The sequence below is a fragment of the Brienomyrus brachyistius genome, chromosome 8 (assembly GCF_023856365.1).
Source record: "Brienomyrus brachyistius isolate T26 chromosome 8, BBRACH_0.4, whole genome shotgun sequence".
Classification (NCBI taxonomy): domain Eukaryota; kingdom Metazoa; phylum Chordata; class Actinopteri; order Osteoglossiformes; family Mormyridae; genus Brienomyrus; species Brienomyrus brachyistius.
The window spans coordinates 1,087,593-1,112,389 of NC_064540.1; the positions used below are offsets into that span (position 1 = coordinate 1,087,593).

Genomic DNA, 24,797 nt, shown 5'->3' on the forward strand with positions numbered 1-24,797 from the left:
TAACACATATTATAACACAAACACCACTGCAAACATTAAATCCCAGTGATACTGATAACTTGACCCGTACCGAAATTAATATTGCAAACAGGTAATCGCATTATCACTTTCTCGCGTTAATTGTTCGGCTGCTCCTCTTCAGTTCATTCAAGAGGATCACAACACGCCCACCGTCGACGCCGCTTCTTACAATTGTTCATGGTACTTGTAGTTTGATTGGGTTTCCGGTTTCATTGGTCTGTGTATAATAGTTGTTCCATAAGAACTTCAGTTTCCATAATGCTTAAGAAGGCATGGTGTGGAAGACGTCTTCCTCCCGGCGATGATGGCGGCTCCCTTAACTCTCGTTTTGATTATAGCTGTGACTATTAGGGCTATACTCTTTAGATCAAGTCTAGCGGAGCTTTTAATCGAGAGAGTGGAAGTAGTATCTCCATTAAATGCATGGAAACGAGGTTAGTCAGACGTTTCTACTTTTTAATTTCTTTCTTCGATGGGCATGTGCACCTGACTTGCGACCCGTGCTGTCTGAATTAACCTAGTATATGGATATTTTCATATTTTTTTGGTAACTCGTTCACTTTTTGATAATTTTATTATTAGAATTTTGTTAAATCACTTGCATTGTTTCATTTTTTTCAGCGCGTAAAATATTGCACATCGACACGTTAGCTAGCTTATTTTAGCCGTGGCTAATGAAGTTAAAACCATGTCGGCTACTTTATGTAATAAGATTTTTCTGTCATAAAATGCAATTTGAAGGTCTTTTTAAGCAATTTACCAGTCGTTGATGGTCATTTTTAAAATACCATGTTTTCCTTCATAAGTTAGCGGATGGAAACACTGTTAAAATAATTAGTGGTAGCATGTATGGTTTATACCTCGTCAGTGTTAGTTGTCAGAGGGTGGAGAGCGTCGTGGTCGAATGCTTCGTTGGTGCTTTAGCAGAACTTGAAAAACACGAGGAAGTCAAGTGATAATCTGGCGTGGGTACTACGTTAGCAACATGTACTAACAGGTGCATGCTGTCATTTTTGCCTTCAGTTGTGGAAGGCCTGGCTCTGCTCGACCTGGGAGTGTCCCCATATTCTGGAGACGTCTTCCATGAAGTGAGCTCCCCTTCCTTGCATGTAACGGTTAAAATACCGCTGGTGCATAATTTGGGTCTGTCTGAGTACTTTAAAAAAATAACTAGTTTTATTAAATGCCCATATTAATGACGCTACTGATAAATTGATATTCTCTTCCTCTTCACTTTAGACTCCTCTTATTATATACCTTTTTCATTTTGTCATCGATTATGCGGATATTGTGTTTATGGTGAGTAAATGGCTCCTGATATTTTAAAACCCTGTCATTATGTCACGAATGTCAGACATGGGTGGCTTTTTTTCCCTTCCTCTGTGCTTGGTGTGAAGAATCATCAAGTCTGTCAGGGTGCTAAAGGTATCCTGTGTGTCACGCTGTAGATAGCAGATGGAATCACAGCGGTGGCGCTTTACCTGACCGTGCAGGACTATAACAAAAATGTGGTGAGTGTGTAAGCATGTGCATATGCACCTGAAGATACTCTCTCTCACACACACACACACACACACACACCACTAAGTATTCATGAGTTGGAAAAGGTTAATACTAAAACTTTTCCTCTACATGCACTTTATTCTTCATTCTGCCTGAACGCTAATATGATGCATTTTACTGTGTTGTATTAAGAATGAAACATTTTAAAAGCAAAAAAAAAAGCATCTTTAAGCACATTGTGTGAAGGTTTCTGATTCAGGTCCTAGGAGGGGCTCTGCAGTATAGGTGCATTTTATTCTCTCAGGAAAAATAATGGTTTTATATTTCCTCTTTGACATAGTTCAGGAAGCAGAAATACGCTCTCGAAGCTGACCGCTATCCCGCCGACTGCCTGGAGCTTATTAGGACCCCGAAAGAAATGTACTACATCCCTCTGAAGGTGGCGCTGTTGTGAGTAGCTCTCATGCCTGCCTTATGCACATATACAGTGTTTTTTAAATGAAATCAGCACAGAATACCATCGTATTAAATTGGGATCCATTTTGTTTCATGGAAATTGGAAGTGTAATTATGTCCAAAATCTACGTAAACAGCTTATACAGATGAATAATAATTCCAAAAAGGCAGTTCTGTAATAATTTGATGATACTTTTTGCATCTGTGGGTAAAATTGCCTTGACATTCCTTGTTAGTCATGACTTTAGGTAGTGTCGTGGCCTTGCGCTGTGATTGGGTGCTTTTGTCACATGTCTTCCTTTTGGTCTTTAAGCTACCTGCTGAACCCTTTCACAATATTCTCATGTGTGGCCAAGTCGACCTGTGGGCTCAACAACGCCGTCGTTGCACTCTTTATCCTAAGCACGATAAAAGGTACAAAGTCGTTGCCGTTTCGAGTTGGGGTGGCACAGGCCAAAGCCTTGGGCCCCGCCCTGGTGGTCATGTTTCCCATCCTTTTGAAGGAAGTGCCTTGCTGAGTTCCATTTTCCTGGCTGTGGCCACATACCAGTCCATCTACCCCCTGACTCTGTTTGTCCCGGCACTGCTCTACCAGCTGCAGGTAGGTCCCCTCAGCTCCCCTTCTTTCATCAGATAAGGTTGGGGGTTGCTTCACTCCTGCCAGCACAGGCGGCAGACTTCCTACTGGGATCCTTTTTGTGCCTTCGTGGCACGCATTTGCTCTAAAGCTACTCGGCGTGTTATTATTGGGGGGTGTAAACTACCGCATTTGCTTCAGGGGGGGTTGAAAGTAGCCGTGGAAGAAATGAGGCATTGAAAATGGCGGTTTGTAGCTCAACAGGTTAGTGATGCGCTTCAAAGTCCAGAAGGTCGTTGGTTTCAGTCTTGTGGCTGGTAAAGTAATCGTATCATAATTGGGGCATTGAACAAGAACCCATGGATGCCGGACGCTGCCTGACCTTGAGCTCTGACCCCAGATCTCATCTCCATGTACATGTGTGTCTGTGTCTCTCTGGAGAATCAGGTTTGCTATTCAATGAATGAAGTACCTTTGAAAAGTGGGTGGGATTGTTGTTCATGTCCACTTTCCTCTGGATTAAACAGGTTGTGATCAACAGTGCAGCCACAGTGCAGTGTGTCAAAGCCTCTTTTCTCCCATCTTAGGAAAAACCATTTGTGTCTGTCTGTCTCGCTACGATGGTGCCGCTTCGATGCCCCCTGTCCTCCAATTCTGTTTCAGAGGCTCTACATCCCCGTAAACCTGTACCGGCCCAGCTTCTGGCTCTTCACCTTGCAGTATGCTTCCATGTACCTGGGCAGTCTGTGCGTCATCCTCTGCCTCTCCTTCTTCCTGCTTAACACCTGGGATTTCATCCCCTCTGTTTACGGATTCATGTGAGTCCTGCATCCTCCCCGGAGATCTGATATTATTATTTTTTAGCCGGCCAGTAATAATTTAGACGCTGTTCTTGTTAAAAAAAAAATAAATAAATAAATAAAGGTCAAATCCGAGAACACACACAACTTGTAACCCCATTACAATAAGTTGCTTTGAATAAGCGTCAGATAAATGAGTTGAATATAATGGGTGTATGTGTCCCCCCCCTGCTTCCATCCCACTGGTCCTGACACTTCAAAAACTCCACATCTGCAGCCTCTCTGTACCAGACCTCACGCCCAACATCGGCCTCTTCTGGTACTTCTTCGCCGAGATGTTCGAGCACTTCCGCCTCTTCTTCATCTGCGTCTTCCAGATCAATGTGTTTTTCTACACCATACCGCTGTCCGTCAAGCTAAAGTGAGTGCCTCTCTAGCGCCGCCCTGCTGTTGCGTATTCTTGGTGTAAGAACTACATTTAAAAACAAGTTCAGCAAAGCAAAATATAGTTGTGTTGCTATACCGTTTTCTTTAGAAGTTATTAAACATATTGACAGACCTTATCCAGAAAGTTCTATTTCCAATGGACAGTATTGTCTCTCTAATTTTATACAATTTGTTAGTCATTGTGGATCCCATTCACGTTCGTGAGAGTAACAGCTTTTTAACGTGCCATACAGGTAGTTTTTAATGTGTTTCCTTGTGCTTGTTTCCATTTTTCAGGGAGCATCCCGTCTTTCTGATGTTCATCGCAAATCGCCATCATCTCCATATTCAAGTCATACCCCACCGTAGGGGACATCAGCCTCTACATGGCCTTCCTGCCCGTTTGGAGCCACTTGTATCGATGTGAGTAGCCGGCTCGGCCCGCGACTGCAGGACCCTCAGTCCCACAGGGGCCGATGAACTTCGTGGCCTTTAGGGCCACTGCCGCATCGCTGCATCTTTATGAAAAAGTAAAATGTGTTTCTTTGAGTCATTTGTTCAGGAGATGATTGAGGAAATTATTTGTTTTTTTTGTTAAAGGTGAATAAACTATTCAGGAGTATCGAATGGCTGGTACACTGACCTCACACTTAGAGTCGTGGGTACAAATACTGAAGTTTGCATGTCCTCCTCCTGGGTTTCCTCTGGATGTCCTAGCTTCCTCCCACAGTCCAAAAACAGTTAGGCGAGCATGTGTGTTTCTGTGTAAGTGCTCCCCTGCCTTGTGACCTGGAACTCCAGGCTGACTATGACTCTACTGGATTGACGTTGATGCAAGATGGATGTAGATCTCTATATGGCCAGAAAGGTGTGTGGACACCCCAAATAATGAGAGGGATTGCCTAATTAAGTCACAGCTATTGCTGATTAATAATAATTAATCCCACAATCACTGAATCTCTGGCATTAGCAGCTGAATAAGTAGCTGTATACCTGGCACCTGCACAGGATGCCGTCTTTCCAGCAAGTCAGTTCGACATCTTTCTGCTGGAGCTGTCCTGGCCTGCTGAAAGTGAAGTGGTTGTGAAGGTCAGAACGTTTAAGGTGCAGTTCGGTTGTGAAGTGGTACAACCTCCAAGCTCACAGAATGGGACCTGGCAACCCAACATCAATACCCAACCAGAATGGCAGCAAATGCCACCAGCATTGTTCCAACATTTCATGAAAAGCCTTCCCAGAAGAATAGAGGCAAAAGGTGGGCCAGCTTCATGTTACCGCTGGTTTTGGTACGTGATGTTGGACAAGATGGTGTCCACATACTTTTGACCGCAGAGTGTGTAAGCAGTAAGAAAATATTCTGAATTGCATCACATGAGTAGCTTTTGAATTAGATGGTTTATTAAACCAAAGTTCCCCCTCTCCCCAGTCCTAAGGAACATCTTCCTGGTCGCCTGCGTGATGCTCGCCTGCTCTGCTCTGTTTCCTGTCCTGTGGCACCTCTGGATCTATGCCGGAAGCGCCAACTCAAACTTCTACTACGCCATCACGCTGCTCTTCAACGTAGGACAGGTGAGGGAGATGGAGGGCACGGGAAAGGGCGAGGTCACGTTGTACTTTAACAATGGTCAGTGTGGCGTCCCTTCCCATAATGCTGGGCTGATCCAGTTCTGCTCTCAGCATGGTGGAGGACTCCATAGATGTAGGGCACGTCCAAAATTGCATACTTGTTTGCCGTGTAGTAGGCGAAATGTAGTATGCGAAGTTTCCAAATCCTCAGTATGGACGAGACGGTAGGTGGACGGTACCCAGATGACATAATACATTCTGTGGAATTCTGAAGTGTGCATTCGATAGATGCTCTGCTATCCCAGAAGGCCACTGGGCCTGCAAACGGAGATGAACGTGACTTGCTCAGAATTTATCAAGATGCCGGAGGAAATTTTAAGTGGGAAAACAAAACCGAGTTACGCAAGTGATGCATTATTTTATTTTTTTTTGATAGTTTTTAACTTTAGCAGGAGTCAGTTACATCATTGGTAAACATCCAAGTCAGCATTGAAGATGGTGATTTACAATATGTCTGAGTGCATACACACTGTTCATTCATACATGCAGTATGTATTACATTAACAGACAATTAGTTGGCTTCTAACGAAATTCACTCCGTACTTTGTAAATGTGTGATTTCATTGCCGCCCACAGTCTGGGTCCTGCCATGTGGAGTAACAGAAACACTCAAATGATCTGTTTAGAAACAAGTACAAATTCTTAAGTATGAGTAACATCAGCAATGTCTAATAACCAGAAATTAAGCGAATACTTTTTTTTGCTGTTTGACCTGAAGGAGCATGAATACAATATTAAGTGCTGTATTCGTAATGGAGTTCGGCTCTGTTTCCTGTGTATTCAGTCCTTCCACGTGCTGTTCATACTATCAAAACCATGTGCCCCCCCCTTTTTTTTGTCCGTAAACAGCCTGTCACTGTCCTGAGTGTGTGGGATTGGCTGTCGTCAGGCACTGGATAGATCCATGTGACACTCACTCCCATGTGTGAAGATGAGCTTTTGTACATCAGTGGCATTTTGGGGCAGGGGGGGGTTACAGAGATACGGTCTCACAGCTTGTACCAGGGCTCCTGTGTATATTGCAAACAGCCTAAATTAGGATGAACGTGACTGGCTGTGTCTAAATGAATGTTACCTTTTATATAGCAGTTAGGACATCTAAAGCGCTTTATAGAAGCAATGGGTAGCTACTTCAGCCATACCACTGTGTAGCCCCCACCTGGATGGTGCAACTGCAGCAATTCTGCACCAGTATGCTGACCACACAGCAGCTAAGGTGGTGAAGGGGCAGGAGAGAATCCACCAGTTACATATAGGGGATGATTAAGAGGCGTTCAGAACTAACTGAAATAAACATCAAATACTTTCCATTGGTTTTTAAATATTATTGTATTTAAATGTATACTATTTTTTATGGTCACAATGTTATTTGCAAATGGGAACCATTAAAAATAACAAATGTTTTGCACATTTTGACAACATTAGTACATAGTTTGCAGTAAGATTCTCTAAAAATCAGGTACATAAAATAGTTATACAAGTTTCAGCATGGAAATAAGATGTTTTAAATGAACAAAAACTGAGATATATAGAAACTAAACAGACATCTTTAAAAACCAATTCCCAATAAATCAGCACTGAAAATGAAAGAAAACTAAACTGGATTTCAAATAAAATTTGAAATTAGCTCAGAAATATTAGCTAAAAATTAAAAAATGAAAGATTGTGGGCTGTCGTCCCTCGCAGATCCTGCTGGTGTCGGACTACTTCTACGCCTTTCTCCGGCGGGAGCACCACCTGGCTCGTGGGCTCTACCTGAAGCGGAAGGACGGCAGCGAGGCCACCCTGGTGCTGAAGTAGGCCACAGCAACATGGACTGTGACTGGATCTTAGCCGGCTGGGTCCGAGTCCACCTCTGGATGATTTGTTTTCCCTCCCCCCCCCCCCCCCCCTCCTCTTTTTAATTTTGAATTTCGTGATGCTTTAAGGACCTGCCCTCACACCAAAACTGTTCCCCCCCCCCCCCCCCATCCTAGACGGGACTGCAGATACAGGGATCCCAACACCTGTAGTGTAGCTTGGTTAACATGCTGCTATCTGTCAGGATGTTTTGTGAGGGCTGGTCCTCCCAGTCTAAGTCTGCATTTTGTGTGTCGTTTGACTGTGGACTGGTTTTGTCTCCCCACTGCAAAAAAAAAGTATTCAGTGGAATGTTGCTGCAGTTCTGGCTTTACCCACTAGATGGCGGCAGGCTTCTAGGGCTGCCGTTAACTAATGCTCTGGTCGAAGGAACTATTATGCAATTATCCGTTTCCCATCGGTTCAGCGGGACTAGCAAAGACCCGTTTAGCCTGATTTGTGAACCTCCATTTCTAACCTACAGGTGGTTCCAGAGATCTTGAGAATGAGATCTTTGCTACCTGTGACATCTATCATTTTTAAATTTTACTAAATCATTGTAAACGGTTATTATATGCCTTCATAGGTTATTGTGTGTCTTTGTATATATATATATATAAAATCCTATTACTAATGTGGCTGTCCCTAATCTCCTCCAAGAAACTGTGCATTAAGGTCCCTTTTATAAACACTTTAATGTATGGTATTAAAAGGAGGTAGTTGCTTAAGCCCTGGTCCATGTGTAGACTTGGCACCCCTGGTTTGCCCCCCACCCCATTTGTCCTTCCTCAGGGATTACAACCCAGGAACTGTCTGTAGTATTTTATCATGTTTAGCTGCCAAGCAATCCAGCACCGCGATGCATGACACTACAGATGACCGCTGTCTCCCGACACATGGACGAGTTCTGAGATTGGCAACGTTCACTTGGGTGCCTCTCATTCAGTTTGTCTTTTTTTTTTTTGCAATTGATTTGTTGGTGGGACTACATTGACTAAAATTACTTGACTGCTGCTGAATGGTCTGGATTGTTCCCCTGGTCCGTTCCCGATTACACCCCCCCCACACACACGCTGTGGGGACTGTATAAAAGAATGTCACTCGTGAGCCTTTGTTTCGATGTCCTATGATGCATCGCGGTTTGTCCAGCACCCCTGCCCGTCTGGCAGCCTGCTGATTGATCCCCTGCAGATTTGGTGTCTCGTCCTGCTGCTCTGCACTCCACAGCAGCCCACAGCTACACAGAGAAGGCTCAGGCTGCCTGAAATTTCAGGTATCTGATGTCGACTCGCGCATATTCGGAAAATTTACGGAGAACAACGTATAAATAAATCATGGTTGGCAGTTTTTTATTGCTTGCTTCAGATCACCTACACCCAACAGTTTTTTTTTTTTTTAGAAGGAAACATTTATGTACCACAACATACACTGTTCAAGTAGTAGTATTTTTTTTTTTTTTTTTTCCATTTAATTTTTAAATGCCTGGATCAGTGTGAGCATGTATACAGGTGTCATTTTATCTTTTAATGAAAAGCAAGTATTGTGAGCTGCCCTTGTGTAATAATATATATCTGACAAGATGGTCATATTCTTTACCTAGTGTTGGCAGCAGTTTCCCTGGATGTAGTCACAACAGAACAAGTTCAAAGTATTTACCAGAGACCTCATTCATAGCTTTTCTGTTCTTTCTTTCCTCCCCCCAATTTCCACTCATTAATGGTCCATTGACCAAGTTTTTATGCTCTTTATTTTTGCATACATACATACATACATATACACACACACACACACACACAAAGTTTTCAATTTATTTTAGCCAGGAAGGCGTGGGCCAGTAAATGGAGACGGTGGAAAAGTCCAAACACTGGGTTTTAAAGTTATTTGTTAATAAAAAGTAATACAATGCACCCTGTATGTCTATTTTTTAGCATTTTAAAAATTTGCAGTTTAATCACTGAAAAATCCGACAGAGGCACAAATCAGTGTCAGTTGGCTTTAATTTCACACATGAATATTTAATAATAATAGGTCATACATTAGGAATTTTGTTAATTTTGAATGAAGGATAAATGTCAGTGTTTTCTGACGGGATGCTTTTAATCCCTCTTTGCTCCAGCGATCACGCAAGAGAATACCGGACGTTTGAGGGTATTCCTCAGACTCTTTGAAGTCCTTTAAAATGCAGTGTAGCTACCTGGTGGATCGAGAAAGGTGCATCGTGCAGGCGGCTGTCATTTCCTCCGGCCGCTGAATGTGATCCGAATGTGAATCAGCTTTCGAACTGGCCCCAGACGCACAAACCTGGCCTTTCTGGGTGCTGAGAGAACTATGAAGAGGATGGTCATTTGAAGAAAGTGGAATTTCAGTGTCACAGGGTTTTCACGCGATCTCGGCCAAGACCCCAGCTTATAAGAGGGTACTGGAGAATATGTGTCTGTGTTACAGCATGTTGAAAATGACCAGTGTTTTTCAGCAGTTTCCACTGGTTACTAATAAGATGAATTGCTGATGCTAAAATGTCCACTGTGAATTTTAAAAATATATATCTAGAGTTGTCAGTGTGACCGGAGGCAGAGTAACCAGGCGAGGATCCAGAAATGCGCACAGCCAGATAGTTTATTGTGATCGCAGAAAGCGATACAATAAAAGGGAAATCCGTAAAGGATGGTCGTGAGTCGTTAGCTGGGGTCGAAAGCCAGAAGGATGGTCGTAAGCTGTGAGCGGAGGTCGAAAGCCGGAAGGTCAGTCCTACACAGGCACACAGGACACGACCACGACCACACAGGGGAAGGGGAACTGGAGAAGCCGGGATCAGCAGGTAAGCAGGGTCAGGTACGGGAGTGAGTCTGGGGAAAGGAAGAAGACAAGGTAAGGCAAGCACAATAGGAATACAGAACAGGGAAGGAACAGCGGTACAAGTAATTGCTTGGCAAGGCTCATAGTAATGGCACAATACTTCGCATTGAGCTGCAGGTGTTCCTGGTTTATCTAGAGCCTCTCATTACTGAGACATTTGGAACACCTGGGAAACCCTGCCTACTCGGGCGGTGCTGAGAAGGAGTGGGCGGCGGGTTCCGCCTGAGAGGGCGTGACAGTCAGGATTACTTGGATAAACTTTATTTCATAAAGGCAATTGTTTGAAATTTGCCTTCTCGATTACTCAGCAATTTGGAGAATTACCCTGTCTGTCGTTACTTCGCTTTAAAGGGGCACAGTTATGCTTTTCCAGTTTCTCACTTTCCTTTATATACAGATCTGGAAAAAATTAAGAGACTACAGCAGCGTTTTTAGATTTGCTCATTTCTCAGTATGTGGCTATGCTTCTCTGTAAAATCCGACCTGGCTCTTCTCTGGTCTTGTCATTGATGAAGGTCTGCTTCCTTGCTTTATGGGTCTTCAGTCCTGCTTCTAGGAGCTTGTTATGAACTTGTCCTAGCAGTGCACGTCACACCACTTAATGTTTCCCATTCTTTTTGAAGGTCACTTGAGGTCATCTTACATCTTCATGAGATACTATCAGATAAGCTGACAGTCATCTCTGGCATTAGCAAGTTGCTTCTGCCCTTTACCTGGCTGGTTTCTGGTCATTCCCAGGGTCTCCTGCTTTACCATGTTGTTGTGTACTGCTGTCTTAGAAATTTTAAGCCTGGCAGCAACATGCCACTCAGTGTAGCCTTCTGCAAGCAGAACCAGGATTAAATTAGGATGTAACAATGCAGATTCTTAAAAAATATGGAGTGATCTCTTAGTTTTTTCCAGAGCTGTAGCTTTGTGAATATGTAAATGGTACACACAAAAGGGAGTTACCACAGAAACTACTCTTCCCTAATCTGCCAGAAGTGCCTTACTGGAATTCCAGCCCTTACTTCCGTGACATGGTGAGGTCACCTCGTAACCCAATTCTTATTGGCCACCTACCTGCAAGGATCTTTCTGCAGACTGCAAGATAGGGGTGGAACATGTTGGGCAAGTATAGCATATAATTTTTTATGAATGTTTTTTGTGTATTGAGTTGGGCTGAACTGATTTTTGGAATTTTTTCAATAAATATTGCAATATTTCTAAAACAAAAAGGGGAGTTAAAATACACCCAAAATTAACTGGACCTAAAGAGAACCTGTTGATATCCCTCAAAAACTAGGCAGTGTTGCCACAAGTGGCGGCAACAGACACAAAGAAGTGCTGACAAGTCACTTTGTTCTGCTAAATGTCATCTGTGTGTGTATGTGTGTGCGTATGGAGTTTGCATGCTCGTGCTGTGTGTGTGTGTGCGTGTGGAGTTTGCATGCTCGTGCTGTGTGTGTGTGTGCGTGTGGAGTTTGCATGCTCGTGCTGTGTGTGTATGTATATATATATATATATATATATATATATATATATATATATATATATATATATATAGTTTTAATCAGCAATAGGCTATGTGATGTTCATATTGGTGCAATACTGTAAGAAACTGAACATTGGCCAACCACACCCTGTGAGTCAGAACAGGAAGACGTTCATTTTACTCTTCAAGTGAGAGAAAAAAATACTTCTGTAATTCCAATTCCAAGAAATAGCAGGAATGACAGTAATTAAACTAATTGGCACAAGTCGTCTGCACGCAGAGAACGCTTTTTGTAATTATTATTTTTTTTTATATAGAATTGATTCAAAATACCTGTTTTGCACAACATCCCACAAAACCAGTCACGGAAGTCAGGTCTGAACTACAGTCTTCAGGCGTTATAATTTTAAAACAAGTTGCCACAACACTCTGCATATTGCCAGGCAAGAATACAAGTTATTTACATGATGCTTCACACTGTGAACTTTCAGTGGCAAAGATGGATCGATGGATGGATGGATGGATGGCTGGATGGATGGATAATCACACTGAACCCTGCCCAGGCTCGAGTACTAACAGATACCAACGTTAGCAATGTGATGCATAAACCCAAACACAAGGACGCACACATAATACACACACATCTGTGCTTTCTTACGCGCAGATAAGATATTTAGCTATCAACAGACTCAAGTGACCTCCAGTGTTTCCTGTTTCCACCTGTTACAGTGTCCGGCCACAAATCACAAAAAATACAAAATAAGATGTGAAGCTACAATGACCCCAACCTGAACCCAACTGATGCAGGACCAAATTTTCGGACTTGTAGACCTACACTTGTACAGTATGGAAAATGGAAGGACATTAGCATTACACATGCTGGGTGACAACATGGCGAGACATCAAAACCAAGTAATTATTGAAAATAAACTAGCTCTGCAGTTCATGATGTCTTTGAGCAAAATCGAGAGTAAACAAAGATATAAACACGATGCACGTGCTTCCGTTCAGCTGCTGAGAGACTGTTCATCAGCAGGCCTCTGAGTTCTCCCTGTCTGCTCCACAAATGTCCCTATTATTACCATGGCTCTGGCTGGGAGGGCTTTGCCAGTTGTCGCATTCCCAGAAAGCCAGGCTACGGAAAAACCAGGAAGTGCAGCTGCGCTAAAGTTCACGCAGCGCTAACATCCCACAGCAGTGATGTTGGAGATGCAGTATTCTACTCAGGAACATTGCGCATTTAAGGTCACATTCGGACAAATTCATACAGATTCTGAGATGTCTACGAAGGCGGCAAGGATTCACCACAACAATCTAGAGGAGGGTTTAAGAGATGATTTCCGGTACGAGAGATCTCTAGCCTTCAGCCACTGTGTAGCCCAGTTAATGAAAAGGGGGAAGGTCAGGTCCTGAAAGTAAAAATCCAGACCAGGATTTTGTTTCAGCCAGCCAATTCAGTACTCTGTGACTGTAACTCTTTATGTTCAAGTGGTGGGTTGAAACAAAATCTTGGTCTGAATTTTTGCTTTCAGGACCTGAACTTTCCACCTCTGCAGTTAATGGCCTTTTAACCTTAAATATGTTTTTGGATTTTTAAGAAGGTCAGCTGGGTTGGTTGGGAACAGCAAGAGTTAAGCAAAGCAAGAGGATGGCATTACAATAGTTTCTGCTTGTATGTTTTCTTGTGTTTAAAAATGTTCATTGTTCCATTTTGTTTTGAGGTGTTTCAGTAATAAAAGCTTTGCGTAATTTAATATATTCCTCTCCTGCCCTTACAGTGGTTCCATTGGTAACATCGTGGCCTCACACCTCCAGAGTTGCGGGTTTGTTCCCCATCTTTGTACCTTGGAACAGGTTCTAGAGCCTGCTCATGTGACTGAATGTTATCTGAAACTCCTCTGGTAAAGTACTCAGTTGTACTAATAGGTTGCTGAAAATTAAGAGTTGCTAAAATGGCAACAGCAGAATGGCTGACGGGTATTTCTTTTGTTGTGTTGTCTTGGCACAGAGAAATGGAAAGGAAAACAAAGATTCAAACCCCACCCAGCCTAGGGTTGCTGCATCTAGATTGTGCATATCAACTTATCTTAGATACACAGGAGCTCAGCCAATCCTTCATCTCCACGCCTCCACCCAGTCTGGCATGCAAAAGTATGGGAACTAATGCTCCACTTTAACAATTTTCAGTGACTCTCCGGCCTCACACCCCATAGGGTGTGAGTGTGTATACATATGTGCATGTGTGTGTCCTGTGACGGACTGGCATTGAGTCCTGATTGTTCCCCTGCCTCATATCCCATGATGCCTGGGATAAGCTCACCACCCCCCAGCCCCCCACCCCCAAGTCCAATGTATCACTTATCTCCTGTGCTTATTTCCAGTCTGTTATGTACATTGCTGTTCAGTTTATCCAATAAGCTTGCTTTTCACTACAGCTGTCAATAATTTACCATCTGTAATTGGCTAGAACAATAGTACAACCTCAGAATTTTTTCAATTTTGCCTTAAAATATTGTGTTAACAACAAAACCTCTAATGGTGACAGCTCAGTTTTTTTCCAGCACTGTTGTTTGTGAAAGGCGACAACACCCCGAAGAATATTGTATTTTGAATTTGTCCCTCATGGTGATAAAATCCATACTTACTGAGGTTGTTGATCCACAGGCTAAAGTCTGCACAGGCAAGAGCGGACGGTGTAGTATTTTTTGCAAGATAATTTTCTGAGCTTTCTGAATTAAAAACGTTGAACAGTGTGAATAATGCACAACTGATCTTCATTGCCCCATGGTGAATGGCTTAAGTGCATGAGGGTCCCAGACGTATTGAAGCTGAGTGACTATATGTATCTCCTGTTTTTTCAGTTGTGTTTATGGATATATTTTGATGTAAATTATTGGCAGCTCTGAATAGAATAGACTTTAATTGTCGTTGTGCAGTAGGTCCGTACAACGAAATTTGCTTATGAAGCAGACACTCTGTCTAGGAGTTTTTAATTTGTATGCTCTCCGTAGGATTACTTTTCCTGTGTAAATGTGAAATTTTGCATGCATATGTACATCACGACTAGTGACAGTGGTTAATGATCCCCAAATTTAAATGCTTAAACGTAATGGGAGGCTCAGCTGGTAGCATTTTTGCATCTGACCTTCATAGCTGAGGTTTCACTCTGTTTTTCACAGGTTTTTCCTGTCTTGTGCAGGGTTTATTCCACACGTAACAGACATAAATTTCGGATAAAAATCGGCCCTTGACTTTGGGCTGATTCATAACTCATAGATCAAAGGGATGTATGAGTTATGAATTAGACTTTTTTTTTGGGGGGGGGGGGGGCACAAAAATAATGCAGTGTATGTCAGCCCTACTATGGACTTTCATCCTATTCAGGCTCTTACTCTACCTTGTGAATGGACTTAATTCAGTCATGATCATGAAAATTTCAGGTTTGCCTGCATCGAAAGATCAGTGACGTTGCCTTTCATGTGTAGCATTGGTCTTCATATCTGCTTTGTTTCATCTTAAATATCATTATGACCTGTTTCACAAGAGGTTTCGGTTGGTAACTATTCTGCGATGTTAATGTTGACCACACTCCATCCATTGAAATGTTCAGTCAAAGCATGACTACACTCTGCAACATTATTAACTGTAATATGATTACTTACTATCACTTATTGCCACAAACATATTGTCTCCCACAGAGGAACAGTGAGTGGACTGCAATTTTGCTGACTGGCAAATGATTGCACAACTATGTTTATTTAACTTTTTTGATGTTTGTTTTTTCAGAAATATATAATAAAAAAAATTGCAGTTGGGAGTGTTTATTAGGAATGAAGCATATACACCGAAGAGAAAAATCAAAGGTGAGTGTGATCATTCTGAATGGATTTGTATTTACTGCCATTTATCTTAACCCTCTATGGCAATGTGTCCCAAGCTGGTCCTCGTGGACCCACAGACAGTCCACATTTTTGCTCCCTTGGGAGCTTGGAGGGAGCAAAAACATGGACCAACTGTGGGTCCCCAAGGACTGAATTGGGAACCATTGCTAAACATACCAGAAAAATGCTCACTACAACATGTAGTACCTGTTCCAGGCACTGCATCACTTGCAAAGGGAAATTGTAAATTATGCAATGTCATTTCTGAACATAGTATCCTTTCTGCCAAGTTCTTGAAGGTACTACCTTAGATTATCTTTACATTTGTTAATAAAACAAAGTCCAAATTCATAAAAGCAATAAATAAGAGTATAAGTTTATAAATATGAGGTGATGGTTAATGTGTTTATCTATGTGATATATATTTTGGCCTATTTGCAGTCACCCGGTCATAAACATAGGAGGAGTGTGAATGAAAAGCCTTGACGGAAATGAGCCAGATGAAACAATGATCTCAGTGCTATTTGTGGGAGTAAAGCATGTATCCACATAGAGATCCAACTGTCCCCTGTCAGGGCCGGCAGTAAGAATGGTGCTGTTATTATGCTCACCCACTTCAACCGGCTTTCAAAGTGCACTCTTATGCAAGTCTGGAAATTGAGTTAAATATCATTTTCCTCTTGCGCTCTCCCATCTTTCTACCAAACTTGGTTACAAAACAGCTTGTACACGTACAGTTTGAACACATATTTAACTCAATCTCCAGACCTGCATAAGAGTGCACTTTGAAACTAGAAATCAGTCAGTACTCAACCAAATCCCTTTTGCTCAGTCGCTACATGGGGTTGGAATGGTGGCTCTGAAATTACCTTTACGAAAAATAAGTATATTTAAGTATACTAGAAGTATAATTTTTCTAAACTAAAAAAAGTAATAAGTATACTCTCAGTAAACTTCTTATGTACTTAACAGAGATATACTAAACAAAGTCTGACTTAAGTACACCTGGCTTAAACTGACATGTATTGAGAAAGTAAATATGTAAAATGTATTTTATCTTTAATTTTGGCATTCAAAACAATATTTGTTCATTGTGGGTGACTAAGAGAAAAAAAAAATGTGTTTTGGAAATTTTTATTAGCGTAATCTACATGTAGTCATATCGCTACTGTGCTGTTTGTAGCAATTTCAGGTATAAAATTATAAATAAGTAATATTGCTAAATAAATACACTTAAAATATATACTTTAATAAAGTAATAGTGGGCCAGTTTAATCCCAAGAAGTATATTTAATAAAATTAACTTTAAGTATACTTTTTTTTTAGTAAGGGTAGGGATCCGTGGCAGCAACTAGAAGGCTGATGTTTGGAATCCTGTTAATGCCAGGAGTGATTCTATGTCCCTTCACCTGCAGTTACTTTGTCCTGGTTCTGATGTTAATCTACATCCAGCCTTGCAAACCAGTCCTGCAACTTACAGTGGAAATTAGGGGGTTGGTGGCAGGATTGACACAAAAACTTCACACCGTCCAGTTCCTTTTGAACTAGTGTGGTGCTGAGATATAACCCACTGCACGGCTGCAGTCAGCTTCTCATCCCTGAGGTGGCTGTCATGTGGTGGGTGTGGCAACGTGCTGTATCAGCACATGCTTGCCTCTCACATAGGCACTGCATTGATACCAATGTTAGTCATATAACCATAAAGTCAAGAAACAGCCTCACTGTGTAGTTCTTCAACTGAAACTGACTTTCTCTATAAGACATCCAGAATGGACAGGAAAATTATGATCTGCACTTGATGACACCACAGGGTAAGCAAATACGATTATACCCATCCATGAGGTGTGTGGTTCTTCATTTGCGAGCGACCAAAACGACGAACTTTAAAGTGCATAATTTGCCATCCGTTTGAATTCTGCTTTAAACAACAAATACCGATCACCTCCATTTGATTTCGTAGGTTTCTAATGTCTAATGGGCCCCTAAGCGGATACCCATCGTTTCCTATGCTTTTGCTGGTAGATCAAAGTTGAAGCCACACCACTCATTCAGTCGCTGATTATCGTGAGGCGTCAACACGCCTTTCAGGAAAAGGATGGTTTGTTTTTCTCTTCGCAAGCAACGCGCTGAAGATTTCTATTGGCCTATAGACGCCATGTGATACTTATAGACCAATCATTTAAGAACGGTGTGCTCGGTGAAGAGGAGCGCTACACAGAAGCTCTGATCATTTTGCAGTGTTTCTATAATTACCCAATAGAATCACACGACGTCATTGGAGCTGAAAATGATTGGTTGGCGAAGGAACAGTACGGCGAAATGACAAGCACGCAAAGACTAATACTGTAGCGGTTCTGGTTTTTCATCAGCATTATATTTCCTTAATAGGTGGGTATGTATTGTTGAACGGCAGTATTTCGCAGCCTGAAGAAATAATTGACAAAATACACGGCGTCTTTTGAAAATCGCTATTATCTGGCCGAATTTAATCGGAGAATAACCAGGTATTTCTTTCACGATTTTCTTTCTTTCCGTGTTTAAAGCTCCTGTTCTCGTGGTCCTGCGTGTTCGCTTTTACGCTTGCCTGTTACGGTCGAATAGTGCGTGTCCTGCGTTTTGCATGTCTGACATCTCGGGGCTAAAAAAATATATTTCTTCCTTCAACCAGGCCGAGGACAGCTTTTTGAACGGCTAAGCGCGTCTAAATTTAATCCGTTTTGAATTGCAATCCCCATAGTAATTGCCTCGCTTTTTCCAGACCACCTGCACATTGTAACCTAGCCGAATCTATAGTCGCCCGTATTTATCACGCACTTGGCTCTCGCTGAGTAGTATGAAACTGCCGAAGAACATGTGGGCTTCTACTATGTAATGCTTCATTTTCTAACGTCGAATTATTGCATTTTTATTATTACTCCTTTTGGACTAGGCAAAAGTATAAATGTACAATCGACTTTTTTTAAAATGGTATCATTTAACGATCCTTCTGTCAAAGCTTCAGAAAGTTTTAATTTTGTACTTATGGTACGCTTTAAAAAGCGTAGTAAAACAAATTTCATTGGGATCTACCCTCTTATGGTATCGGCGCGTGAAAAGATAATCTTTTCTGGAACTTTCGATATTAAAACTCCCATCCGCACGTACGCTACTGTAACTGGATGCCCGCGTCTGCCTGACATATTGGCTCAGAGCTGCATCCAAAAAACATTCCATTGCGCTTAAGGCGCGATTATATCAGTATTTACGGGACACGCATCGACAGTGAAACGCTTCTTAAAGGTACCTCGTGCTAACATGGCATGTCGTTCGACACATCAAAAGCAGTTTTTCTGATCGCATTTGGCCAGACCAGCATGTCTCTCAAATTACTATCGAGCTGTTTTGTTCTGTTTGTGGCAATTTAGTATTAACTGAAATATTGACTTGATGCTTTAATATATAAATCTTAAATGTATGTAAATTTCCCAATCAGATATAATCTAAGGGGTGTTTTTGGAGATATACATAGGGTGCTGGAGGTGGGATGTGTTTTTATGATTCAGAACCGTGAAAACCAAAAGGTGGTTTGAAAGTCTGATGCTACTAGTTTTGCGCGATTCTGCTGAGACGCGGGTCCGCTTAGCGGCCCGGGCTGTGGCCAAATCCGACACTAATGTTATAACAAAACAAAAATAACTTCCCTAGAACGACAAGATAAATGTGTTTTTTTTCTTTCGAAGTCGCGGAGGTTATATTATGTTATATTATTTGAGTGTGTGTTTAGGTAAAAAAAAATGTGAAATATTCTCACAGCGTTGCAGGCTGGTAGTGGTACCTGCATTCAGGAAGAATTTCTAACAGTTTCCTCAAATATTACTGGTGTAAATGGGCTCTGTGGTAAGGATGGGTATGTAATTCAGTATTTTTAAGTGATTGTTCAGCACTTAGGCAGCGGCTTCACGTGAGCCGCTTTCTGCACTCGGATTCTCTGGTCAGCAAGTGCGGAATGTGACTTGGGCTGGTTTTTTTCTTTTTTTAAATTCTTTTCATTTTAGTTTTGCTGAGTCACGCTTACGATTAGCTTATTCACCCCCCCCCCGCCCCTCCCAGGACGTGCATGTGCCTTTCCACTGACAACAGGAACCTCTTTCTTCTATTATAGGCGCTAACGTAACAAGGCGATTCGCTTCTGGGAATGGGCGGCTCCGAATAAAAGGTTCTTTAGAAAGACATGAATTGGTGTATAATAGCTTATTAATCGCTTATGCCAGTTGCAGATAAGGGGAGGCGGCCATGGACCCTAACGGCCAGGAGACTTTCCCCGGAGGCGTACTGCCTGTCGTGGTTATTGGTAAGCGTCTTTTCACCCTTATTCTGGGCAATATTATACCAATATTACATTTTACGTATTTACTGTTTAAATTAATTTGAGTGTTTCGTTTTTATTTAGATAAAAATATACTTTCCTCTCGGAAATTAACTTGCTTAATGGTGCCAACAGCAGCAGCGTTGCTGCCCAGTATTGCAATTAATAAGACAAGAAACATATGGTCATAGGCAGAATAAAGTACGTTTGTTAATCTATATTGGAAAATCTCGGAAGTATTAGGTAACATTAAAGCGTTTTTGCAACAGAAGGGCAACCAACAATGCATAATTAAAAATGAAAGCAAATGGCAGCAATCATTTGTGCATGTGTTTGATTTGGGTAGGGAATTTCTGAAGCAAACTTGTGTGACGCCATCCTCTTCAAAGGAGATTAGTTATTTCAGTAATGCAGTGATGCCAGATTTATAATTTTGGATGGTTGCTTTCAGGCAATGGCCCGTCAGGAATCTGCATGTCTTACCTGTTGTCTGGGTATATGCCATATCTCTCGCCCGAGGGCACCCACCCCAACGCCGTTCTGCAGGCGAAACTGGAGCAAAACCCCCACCTGTCTTTGTTGGAGCAGGTAAATGCCAGCTTTCCTGGTTATTGGGGTTAGCATGTAGCTGTGTGACGGCAGCCGGTAGCATGACTGAGCTGTGTTTCCGCAGGATCTGGAGTACCTCTGTGAGGGGCTGGAGGGCCGCTCGTCCAATCCGGTGGCCGTGCTGTTTGACTCCCTTCTCCTGCCAGACAGTGACTTCGGACTGGACTGCCCCTCCCCGTTGCTATGGCGATACCAGCCTGAGCAAGCCACGCCCCACCTAGTCCTGGGCAGGGGTCTGCCAGGTGGAGCCTGGCACGTAAGTCCGTTTCTTTTTAACTCCCGACATGGACCCCCCCACAAACACTTGATTATTTAGAGTTGCTGGTTAAACGCTGGACAGCAGGCAACCTGGTGGTGGAAGACATGCATTTGTGACCTGATGGGTGCTGACATAATGGATGTAAGTAAGAAGCTCTATCCCAGCTGCATAATTTATGTCAAAATGATAAATTTGCTTGGGTAATCAAGACTTGCCCACATGCAGGTGCGTAGAGCTTACGGATTGCAAGTTGAATTGCAATTTAGCTTGTATACCTGAAGCGAAGTCACAAAGCTCAAAGTATAACTCGGCACATCCTCCCCCTCCAGGTTAAATGCAAATCCGTGAATATTAAGCGTAATGTATGATTACTTTTAATTAGAGCCTTTTTTCCCATAATGCATTTTTGGTGCAAGCTTTGGGAAGGTGTTGCTTAGACTGTGGGACTGAAATCGAGTTTGGGGAGAGGCGGGAAATGCCATTGGTGTGCGGTGTCACATGACTGAGCGGTGGTTTGCAGTTTGCCTCACTGACCCCGTGTCCCCTGCCAGGCCATGGAGGGCTCCATGCTCACACTCAGCTTGGCCCGCTGGATGGAGCTTCCAGGTCTGAAGCTGAAGGACTGGGTTCGAGACAAGCGCAGGTCAGTTTCCTGGTAACATCCATCGGGGTGTGGTTTCCAAACTGCTTTGCATCTGTTTTTTTGTAATCTGTTGTAATGCCTTTTCATTGTTTTAAGGTGGGATTTGTTTTGGGGGAAATTGTCTGTATCTGTGATTGACTGGCATCTTTTCCCTTTTCCCTGTACACCCTGTCATAGACTTTATGTGTTTGAAATCCCGGTGTTTGAATTCTGGGTCTGACGCTCCTTTGGTCCTCAGTTCCAGGAATGTTCGTAATGATCGGGCCACACCAGCAGAGGTTGCCTCTTACTACCAGTCCTATGTGACGCAGATGGATCTGCAGAAGAACTTCATCAGTGGCACCATGGTGACATCGCTTTGTCGTGTTCCCCGCAAAGAGGGAGGCGCCCCCGTGTGGATGGTGCAGGGACTGCAGCGGTTATCTGAGCCAGGGGAGGAAACGGAGTGCCCGTTCAGCTTGCGAGCAGAGAACGTGGTGCTGGCCACGGGCACCCACGACGTGCCGGCCCGGCTAGGGGTCGACGGCGAGGACCTGCCCTTCGTGCATTATAGCTTTTGGGAGATGGAGTCGGCTCTCATGAAGGGGAACCTGGACCGGAACTCTGACCCGGTTCTGGTGGTTGGGGCGGGGCTGACGGCAGCGGACACCATCCTGGTGGCTCACCACCACAGCGTCAACGTGTACCACGCTTTCCGTCGCTCGGTCAGCGACCCGGACCTCATTTTCAACCAGCTGCCCAAGGTGCTTTACCCTGAGTACCACAAGGTGCATCAGATGATGACCCAGCAGCAGTGCTGGCGAGGGATGCCAGTCACCCACCCCGAAAACGCGCCCCTACCCTTCTCGGGCTCTTACCCCGGGTATGTCAGCTTCCCCAAGCACCATGTGGTGGCCTTCAAGCCGGACAAGAAGTGCGTGCTGGAGGACGCGGAGGGGCGGCAGACCATCCTGCAGGTATCCATGGCCCTGGTCCTGATCGGCGCCTACCCCAACCTCTCTTTCCTGCCCGACGACGGTCAGCACCTTGGCCTCAGCCCCCAGGATCCAATCAGCTGCCGGCGTAACCCACTGGAAGTCAACCCCTACACATACGAGTCCGTGCGGGAGCCGGGCTTATATGTCATGGGCCCCCTGGTGGGTGAGAACTTTGTGCGGTTCCTCAAGGGCGGTGCCCTTGCCATTGCCAGTGACCTGGCCAGACGACGGCGCAGTGCTGAACAGAGTACAGATGGGGACAAGGAATGCGCACACATCACACCTGCTTGTGACTCATAGCTTAACGTAGACCGGACCAAAGTCAACTGGTATGAACTAGACTGGACTAGGTTCACAGCTCATTCAGAAAAAGGCAGCTTCCAGAATCCTATCCATGAGATTAAGGACTGTCTTTGTATTAAGGGCATTTCGTCCGTCAAGCATTACTTGGATGTGTTATAATAGCATCCAGAGATCCTTTCATCAGAAATCTGTCTCCCTTTGGGGGTACAGTAAGCATTATGTATAAATCAGTTTATAATATATATATTTGAAATGCACAAACTTAGGGTGGAAAATATTTTTTCTATAACACTTTAGCTGTAATGTTAATAGCCTAGCCTGTGAACAAATTAAATTTGAATCTGTTTTTGATGGGGTGTAAATTCCAAATAATGTCTGTCGCTGGAGAGGAAATGTCCTGGTTTTTTTTGTTCACGTGTGGGCAATACCTCACAGCATGTGACCTGTTTAAAGCACCAGTGTGGGGTGGCTCGGGTTTCCGATTCACAAGGTGAAGTACGGTCTCCCGGGTTACATGCCACGCTGCAGGTCTAGAGCGGCTGCTTTGTGAAATCGCATGCAGCTTTAAATGCAGTCCGGCTTTAATGCAAATGCGGAGTCACAGAATGCACGGGGAACGATACCAGCATTTCCTAAACAAATCTCTCTTCTTTAACGGAGAGAAAAAAATTAACAGGTATTTATTTGCAAAGTCATGCAGCATTTATGTATTTCTGTGTCGTTTTTAGTAGAAGAGGCCTTGGAACCAGAGGTTGGTCATTTTTAAAACAAAGTATTGCACCCATGTACAATACTCATGCAACACTTACACACGGTATAATTTCAGCAGATATACATCTGTGTAATTCAGGAATTTAAAAACCAATACAGCATCCAATTCTGCTTATTCTGAGAAATGTATGTAATAGTTTGTATTTTATGTGGGATTCTGTAACTCGTGTAACAATGTCATTGTCCTTCTTTTTGATAACAAACTTTTTATTCTGAACTTTATGGCACTTTCACTTAGTCTGTTTTAAACAGCTTTTATCAGACAATTCGAGATGTCTGGGGTGATACGCCTGTTTCTGAAGCACACAGGTGATAGCGATGGGTTATTTTAATACTACAATGTTTACCTCTGCAGATATTTAACACACTTATTCATGGCACATACACTATAAATCCACAGATATGCCTTCCTAATGATCATGCACCTGATTCTGACAGCCTGCTGTTTGTTGTTCAGTTGTTCAGATTTTGTACATTTTTAATTTTGGCAGTCGTTTTATTCAGCAATGATTTCATTTACAATTACTAATTTCCTGTAGTAAAGACTATTACAGTTTTGCATTGATTCTAGAAATGAATCAAAGCTTATTGCATTGCTAAGCTTTTGTATGAATAAAAGTACAATGTTTTTTCTAACAAACTCGTGTTTTTTGTTTGCGTCACCAAGCCCTTGAAATTTCTGCCGATGATTCACCACAAGATGGCAGCAAATTCAAATTCTTGCAAGGGGTATCAAGGAAACTGGCTTATCACTGAAAGTGACTGGACAGGGAAAAAAATGTGTACATTTGTGCCAGAGGCAGCTTTTTCTAAATAGTCTGATTTAAAGTTTTTCATGAAATTGTTTTTGGTAGTTGACCCAAAGTAGAGTTGACCATAAGGACACTTAAAAAAAAAAAAAAATTGGTTCTCGTCCATTTTTTTTGGATGGGGTGGGTAGGGCGGGCGGGATTTTTTTTATTATTTATTTTTTTACAAATTTTGATTGACTGTTTGGACTTTCAAATATATAAGAAAATACATATTACAAATACATACCGAAGAGAGCAGACCTACTTAGTACGCCTCCTCAGTTCTTCGAGTTTGTTGCGTTTCAAATATATTAAATGTAAGAAAATACAAGAATGTAAATTCCTTGATCCATGTGTATCTCATAAATGCCTTCCCAACTATGGATTTGGATACTTTATGCTGATGTTTCATTCGTGAATATAAAAATGATACTATTTGAAACCAATATTCTGTTTGTCATTCCCATTCTAAATGAACAACAAGATTTTAAAATATATATCTAGAAAGAAAGTGTATTAAAACATGTTAAAACACGAGGAATTTACAAAATACAGGAATCTGAATGGTTGAACAAGGAAATGCAACTCTACAAACAAGTACTTAAGAACATGTACCACATCACTTCCCCAGATTTAAATC

At 42.6% G+C, this 24,797-nt stretch overlaps 2 protein-coding genes across 5 annotated transcripts; both read left to right on the plus strand.

The window, feature by feature from the left end:
* Positions 1–260: 260 nt before the first annotated feature.
* On the plus strand, positions 261–9,153 carry pigu (phosphatidylinositol glycan anchor biosynthesis, class U). The gene is given in 13 exon segments (XM_049023734.1): positions 261–455; positions 1,045–1,109; positions 1,261–1,320; positions 1,470–1,532; positions 1,865–1,974; positions 2,294–2,394; positions 2,484–2,581; positions 3,221–3,375; positions 3,635–3,778; positions 4,081–4,108; positions 4,110–4,206; positions 5,210–5,352; positions 7,096–9,153. Coding segments are annotated over 13 exon segments (1,311 nt in total). The 5' UTR covers positions 261–322; the 3' UTR covers positions 7,210–9,153.
* Positions 9,154–17,756: 8,603 nt separating this feature from the next.
* osgn1 (oxidative stress induced growth inhibitor 1) lies at positions 17,757–24,006 on the plus strand. Of its 4 annotated transcripts, none has more exons than XM_049023591.1 (6): positions 17,757–17,847; positions 19,710–19,789; positions 20,256–20,392; positions 20,478–20,669; positions 21,224–21,315; positions 21,554–24,006. In XM_049023591.1, the coding sequence occupies exons 2-6, from the start codon at positions 19,732–19,734 to the stop codon at positions 22,590–22,592; spliced, it is 1,518 nt and encodes a 505-aa protein (XP_048879548.1). In that variant the 5' UTR covers positions 17,757–17,847; positions 19,710–19,731; the 3' UTR covers positions 22,593–24,006. The 4 variants fall into 4 exon arrangements, with proteins under 4 accessions (XP_048879548.1, XP_048879545.1, XP_048879549.1 ...); XM_049023588.1 differs by having other exon boundaries at positions 17,775–17,963; XM_049023592.1 differs by lacking the exon at positions 17,757–17,847 and adding an exon at positions 17,978–18,738.
* Positions 24,007–24,797: the final 791 nt, after the last annotated feature.

What these genes read in the sequence shown, in the direction of transcription:
- osgn1 (XM_049023591.1), top strand. Translation starts at nt 19,732, where the DNA reads ATGGACCCTAACGGCCAGGAGACTTTCCCCGGAGGCGTACTGCCTGTC. An exon ending in TGCCAGGTGGAGCCTGGCAC is followed by an intron (nt 20,670 to 21,223) that starts GTAAGTCCGTTT and finishes GTCCCCTGCCAG; the next exon opens with GCCATGGAGGGCTCCATGCT. An exon ending in TGGGTTCGAGACAAGCGCAG is followed by an intron (nt 21,316 to 21,553) that starts GTCAGTTTCCTG and finishes TTTGGTCCTCAG; the next exon opens with TTCCAGGAATGTTCGTAATG.